Here is a 20,197-nt window from a genome sequence, read left to right as displayed (position 1 = left end):
ATCATGGCCATATTCAAACTTTTTTTTTTCAAAATGTTTCAATTCCAAATTCAATGCATATTCAGTGTAACAAGCAAGATCATTTCGTCCCCGGATAGAAAAAGATATTGGAATGAGGATAATTGCAGAAGATCTGTCAATAAAGGCAATGAATTACAAACATTTATTTCCAGCAGTTTTTCTACGTTTGATATTTTCATCTACTTTCAAGTACTTTCTGATTCATGTGTGGTCGGTATTTTTATTTCTCTGAACACATAGTATATAATGAAATAATACATTACATACACAGCAATATTGACGTTACTATATGGTGTTCATTGGGCAAAACGATCCGAACCATAGAGATTCATCTTAGACTGGAGAACTGTTTCATTAATCACCTACTTTACAATTTTACCTGCATAAACACCTTCCTGAGTGCTACCAACTGCTGTCAGTGCCGAGAAAATTTTCATGTAAGTTGGGTTGCATTGCCCAGGCGTTTTCACAACTGCAAATGATCTGGACCCCATGTAATGGAATTAGAGCAGTCATGGTGGAGATAATTTTGTTGGTGGCTGTACAAGTCATCAGTTGGAAGTATTGTTCAAGCGATAACTTCTGGAAGCGCAGAGCAGATCAACGACATTACAGTTAGTTATGGTCTTCCCTGAGTAGTTTTGCTTATTACATGGAGCTGATATGGTGACAGACTGGATGATTAGTTTCAGAATCAAGGCTATATGAGACAGGATTCACTTACTAAGACAATAGAGTTATTGAAATCGCTAGTGAGATTTGTGTTCTAAGAATGTATCCTCACCGGGAAATGAACCTGGAAGCATGCTCATACAAAGCATGTCTGTTAGGCACTACGTAACAAATTATGGTAAACGTTTTAGATATATGTAAGAATATTAGACTGCTTGTTAATCCGCTCTACCCCACTTGGTTATACCTTCGGTTATTTCTTATTGTTTTTAAACCTGAAAGGTTTTTGTTCAAGCAGTTTTCTACACTGAAATGGAGTTCATGTTTAAATGAGATCCCTCAAAAGTCTTCTCATAGCTCTTTGACAGTTGAGTTAAGACGAAGACTACAAATTTAGTGTAGAAGTAGACTCAAATTATGTTGAAAAGTAACAGAAAAACATCACTCATAAAATAAGAAGCCTGTGATACATGGGGAAACAAAATCTAATATTCGTACATATACTGTATACCTCAATTTACTGTATATGAAAATATAAATACAATCCTTAGGGTCGAGTGAGTTACAAAGATTGTTTTTTTTTATTTTGATATAAAAATATTCTTACATTTAGTCAAACAGCGCTAGATTCAACTTTAACTAAAATAGATTCAAAACTATTCTACGAAGCTGTGAGAACATAAATAAACTCGTCATTTTAAACAATTCTCTTACCTTCTGTTTCAATCACTGTTTCTTATCATTGACTATTATTTGTTTAATCAATTTCTTGACTTAGCTGCTCCCGCTCCCACTGAATCTGAAACATAAAAACTTTATAGTCACTACTATTTTTTGAGGAGAGTAAGGGAGGATCTTAACAACTTTAAACGTAACATATATTTATATAATTCTTCAAGAGTAGAAGTAAACAAGAATATAGACTTTCCACTTTCAGACGGACTTGGACCCCGAACGACTACCATATTTATTATCTTCTAGATGGATGGTGCCTACAGCGTCTAATTTTCCGATCAATAACTTGATGTTCCTTATTAATGAAAAAGTTTCGAAGCCGTAGAAAGAATCGTTTCTAAGGAATCTGAACCGTGTAGAACAATAATATCTGGCAACATTGTGCACAAGAATTGCACCATCATGATACAATCATACATGTCAGAAAAAAAAACTTCTTGCAGCATCAGCAAAATAGTATCACATACGCTTATGATGTATATATCATTATTCTCGTTAAGAAGTGTCGTTCAAAATAGTATCTATCATAACGTCATCATGGTTACTTGTTTACAATTTCTATATTCATGTGATCTTTTGAAATCATTTTAAAATAATTTCTACTTTATTATATTCTTCCAAGTCATTTGTATAAAGTTTGGATCCAGATTACCTATAACTCTGGAAGATGATAAATATGTTATTTTGTCTAGAAAATACCTATCAATGGAAGCTGAAAAACAACAGGAAGTTTTGAGGTTTCTTAATACCAGTATCATATACCTATTGAACAAAGGGCCCGTTGGAAAATGCCTTCAATTTAGATTTTATGCACAAACACTTAAAACGCCATTACTTGTTCAAGTTGAAAAATAATGCTTAGTGAATCTGTTTGTGTACAATAACTAGGATGGTAGATATTACAAGGTCATCATAACATAGAGTACTTGGTGATAAAACGATACTTCTTCGAAAAGAAAGTACAATGCACGTACAGCGAAATAATATGTACCTTTCACAAACTAAGAGCATCAAATTTAAAAGTGCATTGCCATGTGTGAAACAATCTGTTGCAAGAGAAGTGTGTCAGGCTGATATCCACGGGGGACATGGTTGGCCGGCTCACTAAAGTTTTTTTTGGCTCCCTAAAATTTTCACGGTAGTTTTGGAAATGAACTATAAAATGATGATGAGCTTTAGTGTTTAAATAGTCATTTTTTTTCAAATAGTCATTTGTAATGTATCTTACGTCATTTAAGTCTGAAGTATTTTTATGTAGGTGTAATTACCATAAAATGCAGCATAAATTAAATACTAGATCTGATACGGTACAAATATTTTACAATTTATATCAGTAGCGTACCTACTAATAATCTGGGTTTCTGTAGTTTCACCAATATCAACCAAAAAATAAAAGTATAAATGAACTTTTTTCTTTCGTGAAAGTAGGCCTTTAATAAGTACGAAAATAATATCACGAACAGTATAAAATGCAAATAACTTGTCTAAAGGTAAAAACTAATACTAATTTGCCTACTAATAATTTTCTGAATATCATATACAAATAATTTGTTGACTAGATGTATGATATGCATTGCCGGCTCTACCGCATTCGCACGGGGCTGCAATATCTGTCATAAATCTGGAACTAACTAAAGAAATAATAAAAACTTCTGACCAGAGTATATACACTTGTTTATTAAAAACTAAATTTTAGTGTAACAGTATGTAACAGTGTTGTCTCATGAAGACAACGTTAAGCTGTCGACACTGTCACACTAGAATTTAGTTTTTAATAAACAAGTGTATATACTCTGGTCAGAAGTTTTTATTATTTCCTTCAAAAGTATTTTATTTAAAATAAATATTTCTTGTTGGAAACAGACTTCGTGATCATTGTAGTTAAATTTACTAAGCTGACCTTCTATTTGAATACTACATTCATAAATTATGTTTAGGTCCCATTTGTTTAAGTCACATGATCAGTGCTAAAGCAAATGGTAAAATAAATCCCTGAGTAAATTGCTTGATTGTTGTCAAATACAAGAACTCAGTTCTCGAACGCCTGTCCGCTTTTGTTAGTTATCTGAGTTCTGATATGAAAGCTTCTCTTGTCTTTGTAGCAAATAAGATCGTTAACATTGAAGGTGCAAAACACTTTTTAAAAAAACAGATGTAGAAGGAAAATCAAGAAATAAAGATAAAAGAGCTAGTTGCACTATAATTGCAAACTGATATTTTGAGATTGAAACTCGATATTGCATTCTATAAAAAGGATTACCATCTTTCAGATGTATTTGCTTTATCTTTCACTAACATAATAGATTAATATTTAAAGAAAACAACAGACACGACAATATTGTATTTGTAGTAAGTATTTAAGCCTTTCTGAGTGCGAATGTAGTTTCCCCTCCCCTTCGTTGTTCATGCTGGAGTAGCATACTTAAAATCGTGACTTTTAAGATTTGTTATTTCTGGAGAATAGAGGGAGGTGGCAAATTACGTCATTGCACGGCGACAAATTGCCTAGGGCCGGCGCTGATGATATGTACTGTACATACAAGACATGTATATAGGATAACATAATTTGAAGTAATGAAGGGTGTCTCAAAATGAATATTAGGGTTTTGAAACTTTGTAGTATCTATTACAATTAACTTACAATTATAAGCATTATCAAATGAAAGAGCAACTCAAACAGTTTTGTACACACGCATGCCATGTATTGTTCCCTCTGTCTGCCGTTAGAAAGAGCAAGTAGCAAAGATGGAGACTAGAGAGCAGAAAACTTTTTGTGTTTTAATTTTGCAAAGACTGAATCTGTAGTTACAGTGCAACCGTCTGTGTGAATTGAATATTTTGTGCCATATGGCGGAAAGTTTATGGACCTTTCTCGCCTATCGACTCAATGTGTGCTGTGTGACGAATGAAGCTCACATCGAACACTTGAAGCAAAAACTTTGAGGTGTTCTTTTATTTGATGTATTGTTTATAATTGTACATAAAATGTAATAAGTACTACGAAGACTTAATTCCCCGATATTCATTTTGAAACACCCTGCATTTCTCAGCATCAGTATTGGAACCAAGATGTAAAAAGAAGAGAAAATGTTTCCTTATAAAGTGATTGTTTACAACAACGATATTATTATTAGTAAAGACTATTATAATTACTACAACAACACAAGTTACTAGTCAAAAAAGTGTAATCAAATGTACAATAACCCTTTCGGGCCCAGGTGGCTAAAGTGGCACATCCGGATGTGTCACTTTTTTAATCCGCTCCTGTATATACACTAATTAAGATATCTGTATATTTTTTGCCAAATATGGTTGGACCATAGTTTATAATTTTAGTTTCTTTTTCTTCTGTGTGTCGAATTTCCTTCTCAAATTTCACTTCAGTCAAAATTTCGAGAATTTTCGAATTTCGAATTTTCTTCATTACTTTTCCCCCGTAGCTTCATTCGTTGTAGAGAGACCTCCTTAAGACTTGTCAGGTAGATACGTCGGATGGATACCTAATTGTTGACATCAATTGGACGGGCCTGTGTGCAGTGTTGCAAACTACGGAAATTAAAATCTCCTTAAATTTGGGCAAAAAATTCGAAATTTTTGTTATAAACCGTACCTATATGTCCGAGTGCAAGTCAACTTACGCCAGTCGAACATTTGTCCTTACTGAATAAACTCGGGTACATATCGTTACAATGGGGTAATTAGGGGACGCACGAAAAATTCGGATTTAGGTTCTAACTCTTGATTTTCTCCTACTTTTCTGTTTATCGAAATATATTTTTCGTAATTAGAAGCTTTGTTTCTCAAATATCGCCATGATACTTGTAGGATATGTTAGTAATGTGCCAGTGTTTATTTTAAGATGTACCATGTTTAATGTACCAGTGTTTGCATCTGTCTGATAGCAGTGTTGCCAGCTACGGATAATTTTAATTCCAGATTTGAGGGGAAAATTTTGGGAAAATTATGTGTTTTGTCTATTATATCCCTGTTGTTGGCTACATCGGAATAAATGTACCAGTATCTGAAAGTCTTGTCTTTGCCCTTCACAACGCAACGGAAAGATTCAATAGGATAATTTGGGGAAGTACAGTTGAGGTTTACAGTAGACCTTATTCTGTAAGTGGAAAGATAACTGAGATTTTTTTAGGCAGACTGAAATATTTTTTAATGACCTGCTTACTTTATTAGACATCGTCACAATACTTGTAGGATATCTTATAGGGATACCAAAGCTTCTTTTAAGATAGTTTGTGTGTGTCTGGTAGCACTGTTGTCAGCTACAGAAAATTTTTATTTCCGATTTTAGGGGGAAATTTTGAAAAAAAAACATTTTTTGTCTCTATTATTTCTCTCTTGTTGGCTACACTCGAACAAACGTACAACTGTCTGAAATCCTCGTTCTTAGCCTACATAGCACACCATAACAAATTTCGGTAGAATAATTAGGGGAAGTACAGTTGAAGCTTATAATAAGCCACGTTCTGTAAATGGTAAGAAAAGTGTGAATTTCAGAGGTGGAATGAGATATTTTTTAAGCAAGCACCAGAGGTGAACGCTCAACCACTGAGCCACTGCGCCACCGTCGTGGAAGATACAGGAACTCCGTATTTGCCGGGGGGAATGAGTGTGATTGTGCTAGTGCTTGCCAAGGCATAGGTGCCTTGTAGCGAAACCCCGGACGCACTAGAGTGTGTTTTTTGGAAGTGTGTCTTTCCTTCGGGTGGCGGGTTCATCTGATGTGGACGTCTGCATGTTGGTTATGACTGTGTCTCCATATTTCACAAGTTTGACTTCGTGAATGTCTCAATTACTTCATGTTAATAAAGATTGATCCCTACATCGGCAGAGATGGAAGGATACTTCGGACCAGGGTCCACACTAAGTACTCTGAGTGGGCCCTGGACCTCAAACCTGTGTTACCGGGTCAAAAATATATTCCAACCACGATAAGATTCAATAAACGAAGACCCAAAGGACTATCAAGAGGAACGCGTTAATGATTAGTGTAGACTAGTGTGGTTTAGTGTGGTTTGGTGAATGTGGATTAAGTGTCAAGTTAGTGTTCTTAGTACTTTTAGTGTGCAAAATGGGCAAAATTAAATAAAACACACAGTGTATAAATAATAAAAGAATTAAATATGATTACAGGAGAGAAATCTGAAATAGTAGTTGAAAACCAAGCTCATACAGGGAAAACCTGAAGATAGAAGAAGAAGTCCACCAAAATAAATAAAATCATACATTTATAAAAATTAAACACTAAATAAACATCTAATCAAAAAATAAACAGAATAAATAAATGAAGCATAAGAAAATTTAAAGAAGAATTAAAACCAGGGTGGAAAAAAATCATGATTTTTTAAATAAAAATCATTTTTGTTGATTTTTTTGATTTAAATCGATTTTTTTGATTTAAATCAAATCTTTCTCCTCGTATAATACAAGTCGCGAACTGGAGAAAAAAACATTAGGAATTAATATTAAATGACAATTATGCCATTTAAGTGAAAGTATTTTGGTTTAATTTCGAATTAATCCTCAATCGTTAACCTATTTCAATCCGAAACAATATTTCTTAAGCATTAAGGAAAAAACGTACAGCAATGTTTATCAACATGACACTTTTCTTTTCACGAAAGTTCCTGATATTTGGCAGGAGTATATTTTTTAAAACATCGAAACTACCCAGCGGGACGAAATACATCTAAAGTACATAAATTTCGCCCAAAATTAACTGTTTAACTCTATGGCCCATGGAACCCGGAGGTTCATTGCCGCGTTCACGGAAACTCTCCACTGACTTCTATCCTTAGCCAACTGGATCCAGTTTCTATGTTGTATTAATATTTCTGCGAGATTCATCTTAATATTGTCATCCCATCTGCGCCTAGATCTTCCTAATGGTCGTTTTCCGATTGGTCTTCCAGTTAAGAATTTGAAAGTGTTCCTATTTTCTTCCATCCTGGCTACATGACCTGACCACCTGTATCTCCTAGACTTGATGACCCTAGCAATGTTTGGTAAACCGTAAAAATTAAGTAGTTCCTCGTTATGAAGTTTTCCCCATTCCCGCTCCTCTTGGGTCTGAATATTCGTCTGAGGATCTTGTTCTCAAACACTTTCAGTCTACGTTCTTCCCTCATAGTAAGCGACCATGTTTCGCAACCATACAGAAGCAGGGTGTCTACCAGTCAGGGAAAGTCAGGGAATTTGCAGGGTCAGGGAAAATGTCAGGGAATTTCATTGTGTATCAGGGAGAAATCTTTCCCAGGCTACGAGGGGTGAAGAAATACCACTAAAATAGTCATAAATTACAGGTAAATGAATTGGTTCGTTTGTACGTTTGTAGAATATTGTATAAGCATATAAACAATCGTGAAAACTTACAGTTCACTTTAAATATAAGTTAGGGGCGCGGTGGCTCACTGGTAGAGCATTCACCTCCGGTGCTTGGGTTCCCTGCTTCGATCCCAGCTTGCACCGTGTGAACTTTGTGGTGGACAAACACAGTGGTCGTGGGTTTTCTCGGGGTTCTCCCGTTTCCTCCCACTTTCTTCATTTCATTCATTACTCATCATCACCGTCTCCTTTAACCTAACCGGCATAATCGTGGGACGTAAAACTGAAAGATTTCATTTTCATGATTCAAATATAAGTTACTTTTCATGAGTCACTAAGAAAAAAAGAATGGCAGAGTCAGGGAAAATTATAATTTTGTCAGGGAAAGTCAGGGAATTTGATTATGCTGCTTGCTAGACACCCTGAGAACAACAAGCATATATATTTTAATCTTCAAATTCCTGGACAGAATTCGTGACAAGAGATTTTGAACTGAATATTAACACGAATTCCCTGCTTTCAGTCGACATTTAATTTCTTCGTAGATATCGTTTTCTTCTGTTAATATTGATCCTAGATATTTGAAAGAATCCACTTTATCAAAAGTATTATTCGATATTTTAACGCATCCAAAATTTGCAGTATTACGATCCCGAGGAACTTCGTTCTATGTATTTAGTACATAAATTTCGCCTTAAGTTTTATTTATTTATTTATTTATTTATTGTTTCGGAAAGGGGATCGGGCCCCTCTAAATACTCCCCTATTATCTGGAAACAAACAAATAGACGTGGACATAAAAGAATTTTTGTCTTAAATGTCGATGGTGATTTCTCCGTTGGAATAGTTAACGATTTAAAAACCCTATGTTACGAAGACAAGAAAGCAGGATTCTTCCGTTACCCGTTCAAAACGGGAATTTTCCTAATCATCCTCTGCATGATACTCGTTTTCATACTGTGTTGTACATACATTTGAGTCTCATTGTATTATGATTATTACCTTCCATAATCGAAATAACAGAACAGAAACGGGATTTTACTTATTTTCACTTTAAATTAATTTATTTCGAAATTTGATTTAAATCAACGATTTTTATTTAAAAAATCAAGTGATTTAAATCTTGATTAAAATCGTGATTTAAATCAGACTGATTTAAATCAATCCACCCTGATTAAAACATAACAATCGTAGCCAATATACATGGACTCAAAAAAGTTAAATCAAGAAATAACGTATAAATAGTTTTAAAAATTGTAATAATAGGAACAGCTGTTATAACCTAATAATGTAAGTTTAAAATTTATTGAGATTAGTGCCCTCAAACAGTTCTACACAGTAGTACTAAAAGGACGCACTGTAGAGTTGTAGTTGTACATTCCTTTTAGAACTGACGCAAATTTAAAATTTGAGGGGAGTAATAAAATTAATCTCTTAAACCTAATTCTCGTTGATAAAATTAAGTTTTATAATAAAGCAATAACGACAGTAAGAAACGAGAGAAAATAAAACAGCCGTAAAACACTTAAAAAAGCTAGAAACATGGTTGTTTCACTTATATTCTCAGAAATATATTCGTTACTGCCTTACGTCCGAAACGTCACATTTCTATCTTAGTTTCAGCCGAAGCAGTCTTCCACTTCATTGCGCTGGTAATGTCACTACAACTAGGTTGGTCAACATGAGAGCAACGCTCAGGGTCATACGCCAGTACGGGTGCCGCGTACTATAACATTACAATTCTTATTATAATAGCTCTTAGAGTGATAATAATCCAATTGCATATAATGAAATAACTACGTATTAATAGACTGAAAACAACTATTTCGGAAAGAAAGAAACGGATTCACATGTACATACCCTCCTTAGTCTTAGATCAGAGACCAGTGCAAGTCTTCTCTTAAGTTCGTCCATTTCCTTTTCTTCATTTTTAATCATACGCACAAGCTTTTTCTTGTCTGATACAAGTTGTAATATCTGATCTTCCAGTTCTATCTAAATAGGTATACAAAAACACCAATTATATTGAAGTAGTTATTGAAGAGTAAAAAAAACAAATATTAATTACTCTATACAATGAAATAATAAAAGACTTAAGGGGGCAGACTACTAAATATTTTTTCAAAAGCTAGCAACTTTTCTTATTTTGTATTTATTTTGTAATAACTTACATAAGATTTTACAAAATAAATTATTTCCAAATAAATACAAATAATATTTAAAAAGTAGTTAACAAGGAACACAGATATCATGATAAGTCATCAATTACCGTTCAGTTTATTTTTCTAGTCTCTGACTTAACCAAGATTTTTGGGTACTTCAAATTTTGGCCACACTGTCATTTCTATGGATGGCAACACTGATTATTGTTCCGATTCGTATTTTCAGGTGTAAAATAACATTATCTATTATTGTGGTAAGTTACCTTTCATTTTCTCTTTTCACCTACGAAAAACGGGCAAAATATTTGGTAGTCTGCCCCCTTAAGGAATTTACGTCTGAACTGCGGAGAAATGTTAAAAGGCGAAGATATATTAAAATGAAATGAAATTAATCCAAAGTTGACAAAAGTTTACGGGGACTCTGCCCCTTCCATGTCAACCGTTAAAAGGTGGGCAGCTGAATTTAAACGTGGTTGTACATCCCTCGAAGATGACTCACGTGAAGGAAGGCCGAAAACCGCAACCACACCGGAAACAATTGAAAAACAGGCGAGTGAAGGTGGGTGAGATAGCTGAGAGTGTGGGAATATCGGAGGAACGGGTGCGAAACATCTTGCACAAAGAACTAGGGATGCGAAAGCTTTGCGCAAGATGGGTGCCGCATTTGCTGACTGCCGACCTAAAGCAAATGCGAAAACGATTTTCGCAGCAATCTTTGGACCGATTCAAAAGGGATCCGACCGATTTTGTGCAGTGATTTGTGACAATGGATTAGACGTGGGTTCACCACTACACGCCAGAAATGAAACAGCAGTCCAAGCAGTGGGTGTAAGCTGGTGGTGCAGCGCTGAAGAAAGCGAAGATGATCGTATCGGCCGGAAAGGTCATGGCCAGCGTGTTTTGGGATGCGAAAGGATCCTATTAATTGATTACCTTGCAAAAGGAAGAGCAATTACAGGCGAATATTACTCCAACCTTCTTGACCAGCTGGATGCCAAAATTCGCGAGAAGAGGCCCAGCTTGAAGAAGAAGAAAATCATCTTTCACCAGGACAACGCATCTGTGCATAGGGGTGCGTTGGCGATTGAAAAACTGTGGGATTTGCGGTACGATTTGCTCGGTCATCACCCATATTCTCCTGATTTGGCACCATTTGACTTCTATCTATTCCCAAACTTGAAGAAATTTCTTTTCTGGGAAGCGCTTCACATCCAATGAAAAAGTTGAGAGGGTCGTGGATGACTATTTTCACGACCTTCCAGACTCGCACTTTCGGGAAGGAATACTGATGTTGGAGAAACGCTGGACCAAGTGTATTAAAGTTAAGGGAGATTATGTCGAAAAATAACATCATTTTCAAACTGAAATTCGCAGTCTTTCATCGTCAGGCCGAGAGAAAAAGAGCCGAGAACTTTTCACCTCTCCCTCGTATTTACTTAAATAATGATTATTCTGCTTCTCATATGTAAAATACCTGCGGTAAAAATATTTTCATAAATGTAGTTTCTTTGAAAGTATATATCTAGTAATCATGAACTCACTTCATATTTTTTTGTTCAACGAAAGATAGATGTGAAGTTCGGCAGTGATCGTGGAAATGACAACATCCTCTATTGTGATGTTAAGTAGAGGAAGGGAATTTAGTAAAAGTTTCACACTTCACACTGCTCACGCACACTTACACTTAACCACAAATACATCTTAGATAGATAGATAGATAGATAGATAGATAGATAGATAGATAGATAGATAGATAGATAGATAGATAGATAGATATAGGTGCCTTTAAGAACCCGCGCCAAGGGCCCTGAACGTGCCCAGTTCGACACTGCAGACAAGGTTAAACTTGTTGTAGATAGATCTCAATTTTGGTTGTTGTGATAGTCAGTTTTAACATTTGAGCCAATCTGGTAAACCATATATTTTGGAGACTAATTCCACATTAACCCGTAAATTATGGATAATCATATCTAGCTTATTTGACTGGCCCAGGAACTATAAGTGGCGAACTTATATATATATATTATATATATATATATATAAACTTAATACGTCAGTAGCAAAACGTGGTAAGTGACAACGTTATATTTTCTGTACTGAATAAATATGTAGTACAAAGCAGATCGAAAAAAAAAAACCTGAGACAATCAAACGTAATCGTAAAGTTACTTCGGGGGCCAATGCTAAGTCTGAAGTTTTACTGGCTTATGGGACTGTACTGATATGAGCAAGAGAGGTCCGAGAAGACTTCTTTCGGGAAGACGAACTTAGCCTTCCGCAACCTTTTTGGTAGGAAGACTCAAGAACACATTTGCAATCGCGAAAATTCGACCAAGGCCTGCGCCTCGTGATCCCTGCGGGGCTCGGGCCCTTGGCGATTGGCAAGTAGACAACGTGGCCAGTCCGGCACTGCTTGTCTGTCAAATACTTCAGTAGCAGTGTTTCAACATGATGCTTACAGGTTATTGGCAGCCAGGGACACATAATTGACTGACACAAAACGGTTAAATAACTATCCGAAACAACGAAAATTTTGGTTTTCATGTACACAGAAGAAAATGTTAAGCGTAAATTATTTGTTTCTGTATAATTCTTTAAGGAACTCGGGTTGAATACGAACACTGAGCCTTTCTTTCTTGTATGATACAATGGGCGGAGCCACGTCTATCGATGAAATTCGTTCGCCAATTGTTTCAGGGTGCATCATTTCCTGTAACGGTGACATTCCGTGGCCTGCGAGATCCTCTGATCTTAGTGTGTGTGATTTCTTCCCATGGGGACATTTCAAAGGCAAGATGTACCGTACACATCCTGAAACAGAAGATTGAAGGCGAAATCACTGCCATTCTGCGAGATATGCTACACCGAGTATTCTGCAGTTTCTATAACATGCTATTAGTATGTGAACCACGAAAGGAAGCACATCATTGCGATGTCATCTTTAAGAAGTAAAGAGATAGTTTGTGACATTTAGTAATGAAAATATAAATGGCATACTGTATACATGCCAGGGTTATGTTCCAACTTTTACAGAAATAAATTGCTTGGTTTATATATGTATATGGAGTGTTGTGAAAATATACAGTAATGAAACTTTTAAGATAACAAGCAAATAAGACGGGCTGGATTATATGCGATACTTTTGGAATAACAGGTAACGTACTTAATGTTCTAAATGTTCTTCTCAGGAACATTTATAATATGCTTGTCCAGGAATTCTGTGAAACTCTGCGATTTCTATTATTTATTAACTATGCATTACCATTTGCTTGTTCCGGGCTAGCACTTCGAGGGTATACATGTTTTCCTTTTCTTACGTATTATTCCCAAAATCTGACGCCAAGTACATAATTTCTTCATATTAGTGATGTCTTGTAATTTTCATAGCTTTACTGTTATATTACAATCAATCCGCTACGGTTGACTCCGAAAAGTTCCCGTTTCACTATTAGTCACACCCATTCCATCTTGACCACCAACATATCCCCTCTTCTGCAAGTAGTATATCTCGTGTTAATTCGCGATTATTCTATATTTGCTTAACACAGAGACTCTGTGTGAGGTACCCAATGCTATGACCGAGACTTGAGCATGTATCTTAATGTTGCCTCCTTGGTTGAAAAGTTGTCCGCAGGATATCACACCATAAAAAGGCTTTTTTATTATTATTGATGTAGCAGAGTCTTCTGCAAGATCATATCCAGAGATTTTCTGAGGATATTCAAACATCAATTCTCACAACTACAAGGGAAATTTCTTCTGAGATACTACCATGATTATCATCAAATTCGAATACTAAAAAGAGGGTAATATCACCTTCACCCGTTGTCTAAAAGCCGCAAACAGAAGCAACTGGCAACCCTTACAGTAATTCTGTATGTAATTAACAGAACAAGACAATCAAATTTGAAAGAAAGAAAGGAGTTCCTCACTATGAGCAAGTAACAAGTGTAAGTAGAAATGTTTGAACCTTCAAGTGAAAAGACTAAAGACATATACATTCTGTTTGTAAGAAACACAAATCCATGACCATGTAATTATATACCATTAACTGAATGTACTGTAATATGACGGATTTACCATTGTAATTTTGTGAATTGAGGCTACAACTTTGAAAAATACTTGGCATAAAATTAATAAATTTCGAGAATTATTCTCCATCACCGGCATCGAAAGCTGGAAAATGACTGAACACGTCATTCAATAATATCTATTGCCGAATACATAATAATGAAAATTATAGGAGATGTAGATCTATGGTAATATTTGAAAGAAAACATGAACACAATTTCATTTTCTACAAAATACAGGAGAGCAGGATAGGAGTTAAGGAATTTTCATAATATTCTAAGTCTAGCATTGTCACTGTATTGTTTCGGAGATTTTAATGTACCTTCGTCAGTAGATGCAAGTCCATTCTTTTCCTCCCTCTTGTCGATATTGCTCTTGAAAAATCTAAATTCAAGTACCACGAGTCCCTCCGAGCAAATGGTTTTGTTTCGAAGACGAAGACTCTAATCACGCCTCTTTTGCCTCTTCATTTTCATATAAGGTAAATCCTTAAAGCTCGAACCGTCCTCTCAAAACGTATTTGTGATGTCAGAAAGTGAACGGTAGTGAGGGCGAGTCTTAGACATTAATGCTGGGGTGTCAACCTCAAGCTTCATGAGTGGTACCTTTCTGAGGAAATCGAATTGAAAAAGACCTAACCTCAGTAAATAGAAATACATTGATGAAATCCAAGTTCGAAATAATCACAGGGTTGATAATATTACAAATCCTTAATATCGCAAGGTCTCTAACAAATTTGAAGACTGCAAGGTGGTCGGTGATTTTTTTTCATAAAAGGGTTCAATCCAAGCTAAGTGATCGAGAAAAACGGAAAATTGCCGCTCGAACATCTCCAAAAAATCAATTTTTTAAATGAATATTTATCCTATATTAGAGTACTTCAAAACTGCAATTAATTATTTTTTAAACATCGCATGGCGACGCAGCGGCTGCCGCCATTTTGCGTTTTCTGTATTTTAAACATTTATATTGTTTTGAACATCTCAGCATGTGTTTGTCCTACCAAATTGAAAGTTGCTGGACGTCTCCAACTTGTGCAGAGCTAAAATTTTGATTTCTTAACATTTTTGCCTAAAACCACTTAAAAGGAGTGAAATTAGGGCCTTTTAGCAACATTTTTGGATATTGGAGACATGTTTGGGAATTTGTGTGTGCATGTAGTCCGGGATCATAAGTTTATACTCGAAGACTTGCAGACCTGTAGCTGCTCCCAAAGGAATGAAAAAAATCGTAAATTTGGAGAATTATGCCAATTTGGCACATTTCACTGTCCAATATCTCCAATGGGCCTGGATAAAAAAAAATCTGAAATTTTGGGAATAGTTAGTGCTTTAGCATGTTACATTTCAACGATAGTGCTTTTAATTAAAAGCTAAAATATTGATTTATATTTTAATATGATACGAATTAGACTTACCTGTCTTTTTGTTTTTACCCAAGGTGAGAAATTAGATCTTATATTCTCACTTGTATTTTGGCGTTCAACTCTTAAGTCTCTTGTGAATAAATCAATTCTGTATTGTAATCTTCTCAGGGCTGTTTGATGCCTCTCTAATTGTGGCATTTTGCCTGCGTCAAATAAAAATCACAAGAAAGATAAGTATATACGGAAATTAACATCAGAGGGAATAGAAGTTGTGAATAAGTACAAAAAATTTATTCTTTTCTGAAAGAAAAATAGAATTGACTAAGTAACTAACTGTATGGCCTATGGAACCCGAAAGTTCAATGCCGCGTTCACAAAAACTAGTGACTTCTATCCTTAGCCAATTGGATCCAGTTTCTATTTTGTATTCCTATTTCTTCGAGATCTAACTTAATATTGTCCTCCCATCTGCGCCTCGGTCTTCCTAATATACGTTCTTTGCTTGGGTTTCCAGTCAAACCTTTGAAACTGTAACTACTTTCTTCCATTCTAGCTACGTGACCTGCCCACACTGGGCCTCTTAGACTTGATGACCCTAACGATGTTTGTTGAATGGTACAAATTACGCAGTTCCTTATCATGAAGTTTCTGGCAATCATCATTCCCGTTTCCCTTTGGTCCGAATATTCGTCTCAAGATTTTATTCTCAAATACTTCCAATCTACGTTCTTCGCTCACAGTAAGCACGCATGCATACAACAAAACATGCATGATTGTCATTTTCTATATTTTACGCTTCAAATTCCTCGAAAGAAGACGAAAGATTTTGAACCGAACACGAATTTCCTGCTTTCAGTAAACATTTAATTTCTTCATGGATGTGGTTTTGGTCTGTTAATATTGTTCGAAGGCATCTGAAAGTATCTACTTGGTAGAAAGCATTATTTGATATCTTGACGATATTATAATTTGTAGTATTACCATTCTGGCGAACTTCCATGTATTTAGTGTTCGCTGCATTTATTTCTAAAGCCATGGCCCTGCAAGCGTTTGATAGGGCCTCTGCATTTCTTTCTAATGTTTATTTATTTATTTGATTGTATTCTTTCAATCATATCTATATGTTTTAGTGTTGTTGGTGACCAAGACAGAGTCGCATATTCTAATTGTGATCACACAAAACAGAAGTAGAGTTTCATTAACGTAACATCGTCTTGAAACTCTTTACCTATTCTCATAACAAAGCCAAGATTTCTGTATGAATTATTAACAATTGATTCAATATGATAAGTAAAATTTAGTTTAAGATCAAATAGCACTCCTTAATGTTTAATTAAAGTAGGTGTCTCCAAAATAGTTCCTTCAATAGAATAGCCATATTTAATGGTGTTTTCTTTGCAGGTAAAGGAAAGAGTTTTGCATTTATTTACGTTCAACTTAAACTTGTTATTGTCACACCAGTTCTTAAAGTCTATTTGTAGTTTTGTACAGTCTTCAAGCGAATTAATTTTGGAGAATAGTTTAAGGTCATCAGCGAATAGAAGAGTGTTAGAATAATGAATTGTTCTCCTACCATCCCCTATCAGATGTATATCATCAGCATATGCCATAAAATAGTGAATACCACTCAGCTCTAGGCCTTCGTTGCTATCTTTAATTTTCCTTACAGCGTATTCCAGAACAAAGTTCGATAATAATGCTGACAGCGCAACTCCTTGTTTTAGACCATTCTAGAAGTGAAACCCCATGGACAAGAATTTTCTTACTCAGACTTTACTTTGGGATTCATTTAAATATATCTTAATTAATCTAACCAGCTTTTTAGGTATTCCAAATTCTGTAGGAATGTTGTACAGTATTTCCCTCTTAATCGAGTCGTAGGACATTCTAAAATCATTAAGTAATATATGTACCGCAATATTGTATTCCCGCTTCTTTTAGAACATCTGTAACAAACTTAATGTATTAGACTAGTTGAAATACTTTTGTTATATTAACATTAAGTGCTAAGCTATGAAGATTTGTTCCAATTTTTATTTTTTCAGATTGCTGTGTGAACAGCAATAGTAAAATAAATATAAATAACTACTTTATTCATATTTGATACTTGAATAAATTTGTTAAACATAATTAAATTAAATTAAAAAGTGGATGCATATTGTATGGATTGATTGTTCATATCATCGATTCCTGGAAGGGTTAAACAATGTAGACCCGCGACAAAAATCTTTGAGACAGATAATAGTTTTTTTTGTTTTTTTTTTACCACACAAGGTGTATCTTTTAGATTTCAGCGTAATTAATTGAATACCTACCAAGACACACAGGCTTCTATGAGAGAAAATGAATGTGTCACACTCAAGATTTCTTTAAAAGAGTTGTCCTAATAGAGCCTTAGCTACTTAAGCCTTCATTCGGCAAATTTTCTGTGTTTATTTCCGTATTTTTCTTTTTTAAATCAAACTTTCCTTCTCTTCTTTCTCTCTTCGACCATTATTTCATGTAAGGTGTTATAAGGCACTGGGCTAGAAATCCTGGGGTATTCTTTTCCAACCCACTGCACGTCAAAATTTAATTTGTTCTTGCAAGGTATATGATGACTTCTCTTTGTTCCAAGTTCTCTATCTAGAGATAAGATGCAAGAATCATGCACATATTAACCGAGAGAAAGAGAGAAAGAGTAGATATATCTACAATTGAAATATTATCCGAAACATTCATTGATATTCATATTTGATTATGTTTTAGTTCATTTTTGTTTATTCTTCTTTTACATAATTACAGTTCTCGATTACTTAGAATATAGCAAGGGATAGTGAATGATAATTACGGCGTGTTACAAGAGAGAAGTCTTATTCTTCTGATATCGTATAAGCTTCTAATAAAAACATGCTTGTTATTAATTGGGGATTAAATTACACAAACTCATGTGCACACAAAATAAGACTATTTGTCATATTTAAAACATATGACATGTTTTCTATTGATGCAGTGGTTTTAGTAAATTGAACTGACACACACTGCATATCTTATTTTTAATCTCTTAGATTGTCCTTCTTTTTCTTGTTGTTTCATTTTCCGAACACACTGGAAACCAGTAACATAACTCCAGAAAATATTCTTGTTAGCTTTAATGTGTAAATGGAAAATAATAATAATAATAATAATAATAATAATAATAATAATAATAATAATAATAATAATAATAATAATAATAATAATAATAATAATAATAATAATAATACATTTTATAAAAATAAGAACTACGATGGATTTGCTGATCAAAAAAAATATTCTCGCAAAACAATGATGGAAGTGAAAACACCTCGACCTGGTATTTTAATTCATCAAGTTTTAGTACAGTTATTAAAACTGATAACTATCAAAAGTCAAGGTAACGTTCAAACGAATAATGTAAAACATTCAGAGATTTTACAAAATACTGTAACTTGTGAAATGAGTGTTTGACCAACAATGACTTTTCCTTGTATGTCTTATGTTAAATAAGATTTCTTTGTAACTTTTTCATTATAGCAATTGTTCTGTAAATACTAAACGGTGTCTTCTACCCGATTTTTTATTCCTCGCAGAAGCATGGATATTTTTTGCTGTTTGGTACACTGACATTTTTCAAACAAACTAGTGCACTTGTAAGACAACTTATGTAGTTCTCAAGCAATCAAGTTGATCTGCATTGTTGGTTGTCCAAAGTATGAATGCACTTTTGCTCGTATACATATAAAATAATTAACTTATTTGTACAATAGTAGCATACCTGAAATAATATTTTCAATCGAACGTCCCTGCGCTTCCAGGATTTTGAGGTCTAGCTCGTATGGAGCGTCAATATAAAGAATAAAGTCTAGGTAGAAATATGAATAATAAGGCTCTTCAACTGGATGGTCAGGTTCAGGATTATCTGGTGATAAATCATCCACTAATGGATTGTAAAAAAGTTGTTCCCTTTGAATAGTTCGATCTCTATTCCGTCGTGACCTGATCCAGGATCTTATTTTCGAAAAAACCTGAAATAAAACAAACATATGAAGACAAGTATCGAAATAGTGAAGCATGAGTGGCGAAAGATATCTTCTGTTAGTCGCTGTAAATGAAAGATATCTTTAAACTCGTCGATATCACTGTTCGACATTGCATACAAAATTCACAACTATTATTGACTAAGATCGACTAAGTTAAACTCCGAAAACCAGCCGTTGAATGTTATACTTAGTTCATCCACAACTTGATTGATATTTAACGTTGAATGTTGTTTCTACAACAAACATTTTCACTGAAATTCATTATGAATCTCATTCAACAGTTGCAATTTGTTGGTGAACACGGCCGCCAATTGAACTTACTCGTAGCTAATTATTATTAATTTAAAAGAGAGTTTTTCGGGACTAAAGAAGATAAATTGTATAATTTTCTCCAAATGCATCAGAGAGCTGAATTGAAGATTCTAAAATAAAGATCTGCGCCTTGAACCAGATGAAGACCATGCTATACCATATATATCATTCAGATACGGCAACCAAAACTTTAGTGAAGGAAATGGGGTATCAAGTGATGAAAGCAAATATCTTAGTCAGAGACAGTCAGCAGTTCTTGTACATTACTTGCAGAATGCTCCGGATGAGGCTAAAAGCGAAGTCTTACTGGGGATGTACTTTAACATGAACCCACAAAGTGGGAGGGGGGGGGTGATGTATAAATTTCCTGAAAGCTTGGATCAAGGTAAGATCAAAACCTGTTACCAAAATTTGGAAGGTCTAATCTCTAATGCATTCCGCTTGGGGGCAGCACTTTACTCATTGTTCTTAAAATCTTT

At 34.7% G+C, this 20,197-nt stretch overlaps 2 protein-coding genes across 2 annotated transcripts in view; both read right to left on the bottom strand.

Moving 5' to 3' along the window:
• The window catches only part of LOC145670624 (O-acyltransferase like protein-like), a 430,615-nt gene that overhangs the window by 88,150 nt on the left and 322,268 nt on the right, over nt 1-20,197 (bottom strand). The gene's annotated exons all lie outside the window — the stretch shown is intronic.
• Nucleotides 1,451-19,397, bottom strand: LOC145670627 (uncharacterized). Its single transcript, XM_081739420.1, has 4 exons — nt 19,142-19,397; nt 15,418-15,569; nt 9,628-9,762; nt 1,451-1,492 (listed from the first exon to the last, which is right to left on the bottom strand). The coding sequence occupies exons 2-4, from the start codon at nt 15,562-15,564 to the stop codon at nt 1,451-1,453; spliced, it is 324 nt and encodes a 107-aa protein (XP_081595546.1). The 5' UTR covers nt 15,565-15,569; nt 19,142-19,397.

Source organism: Thermobia domestica, chromosome 14, assembly GCF_964235325.1.
Source record: "Thermobia domestica chromosome 14, izTheDome1.hap1.1, whole genome shotgun sequence".
Lineage (NCBI taxonomy): Eukaryota > Metazoa > Arthropoda > Insecta > Zygentoma > Lepismatidae > Thermobia > Thermobia domestica.
This window is presented reverse-complemented; position numbering and strand designations above follow the sequence as displayed.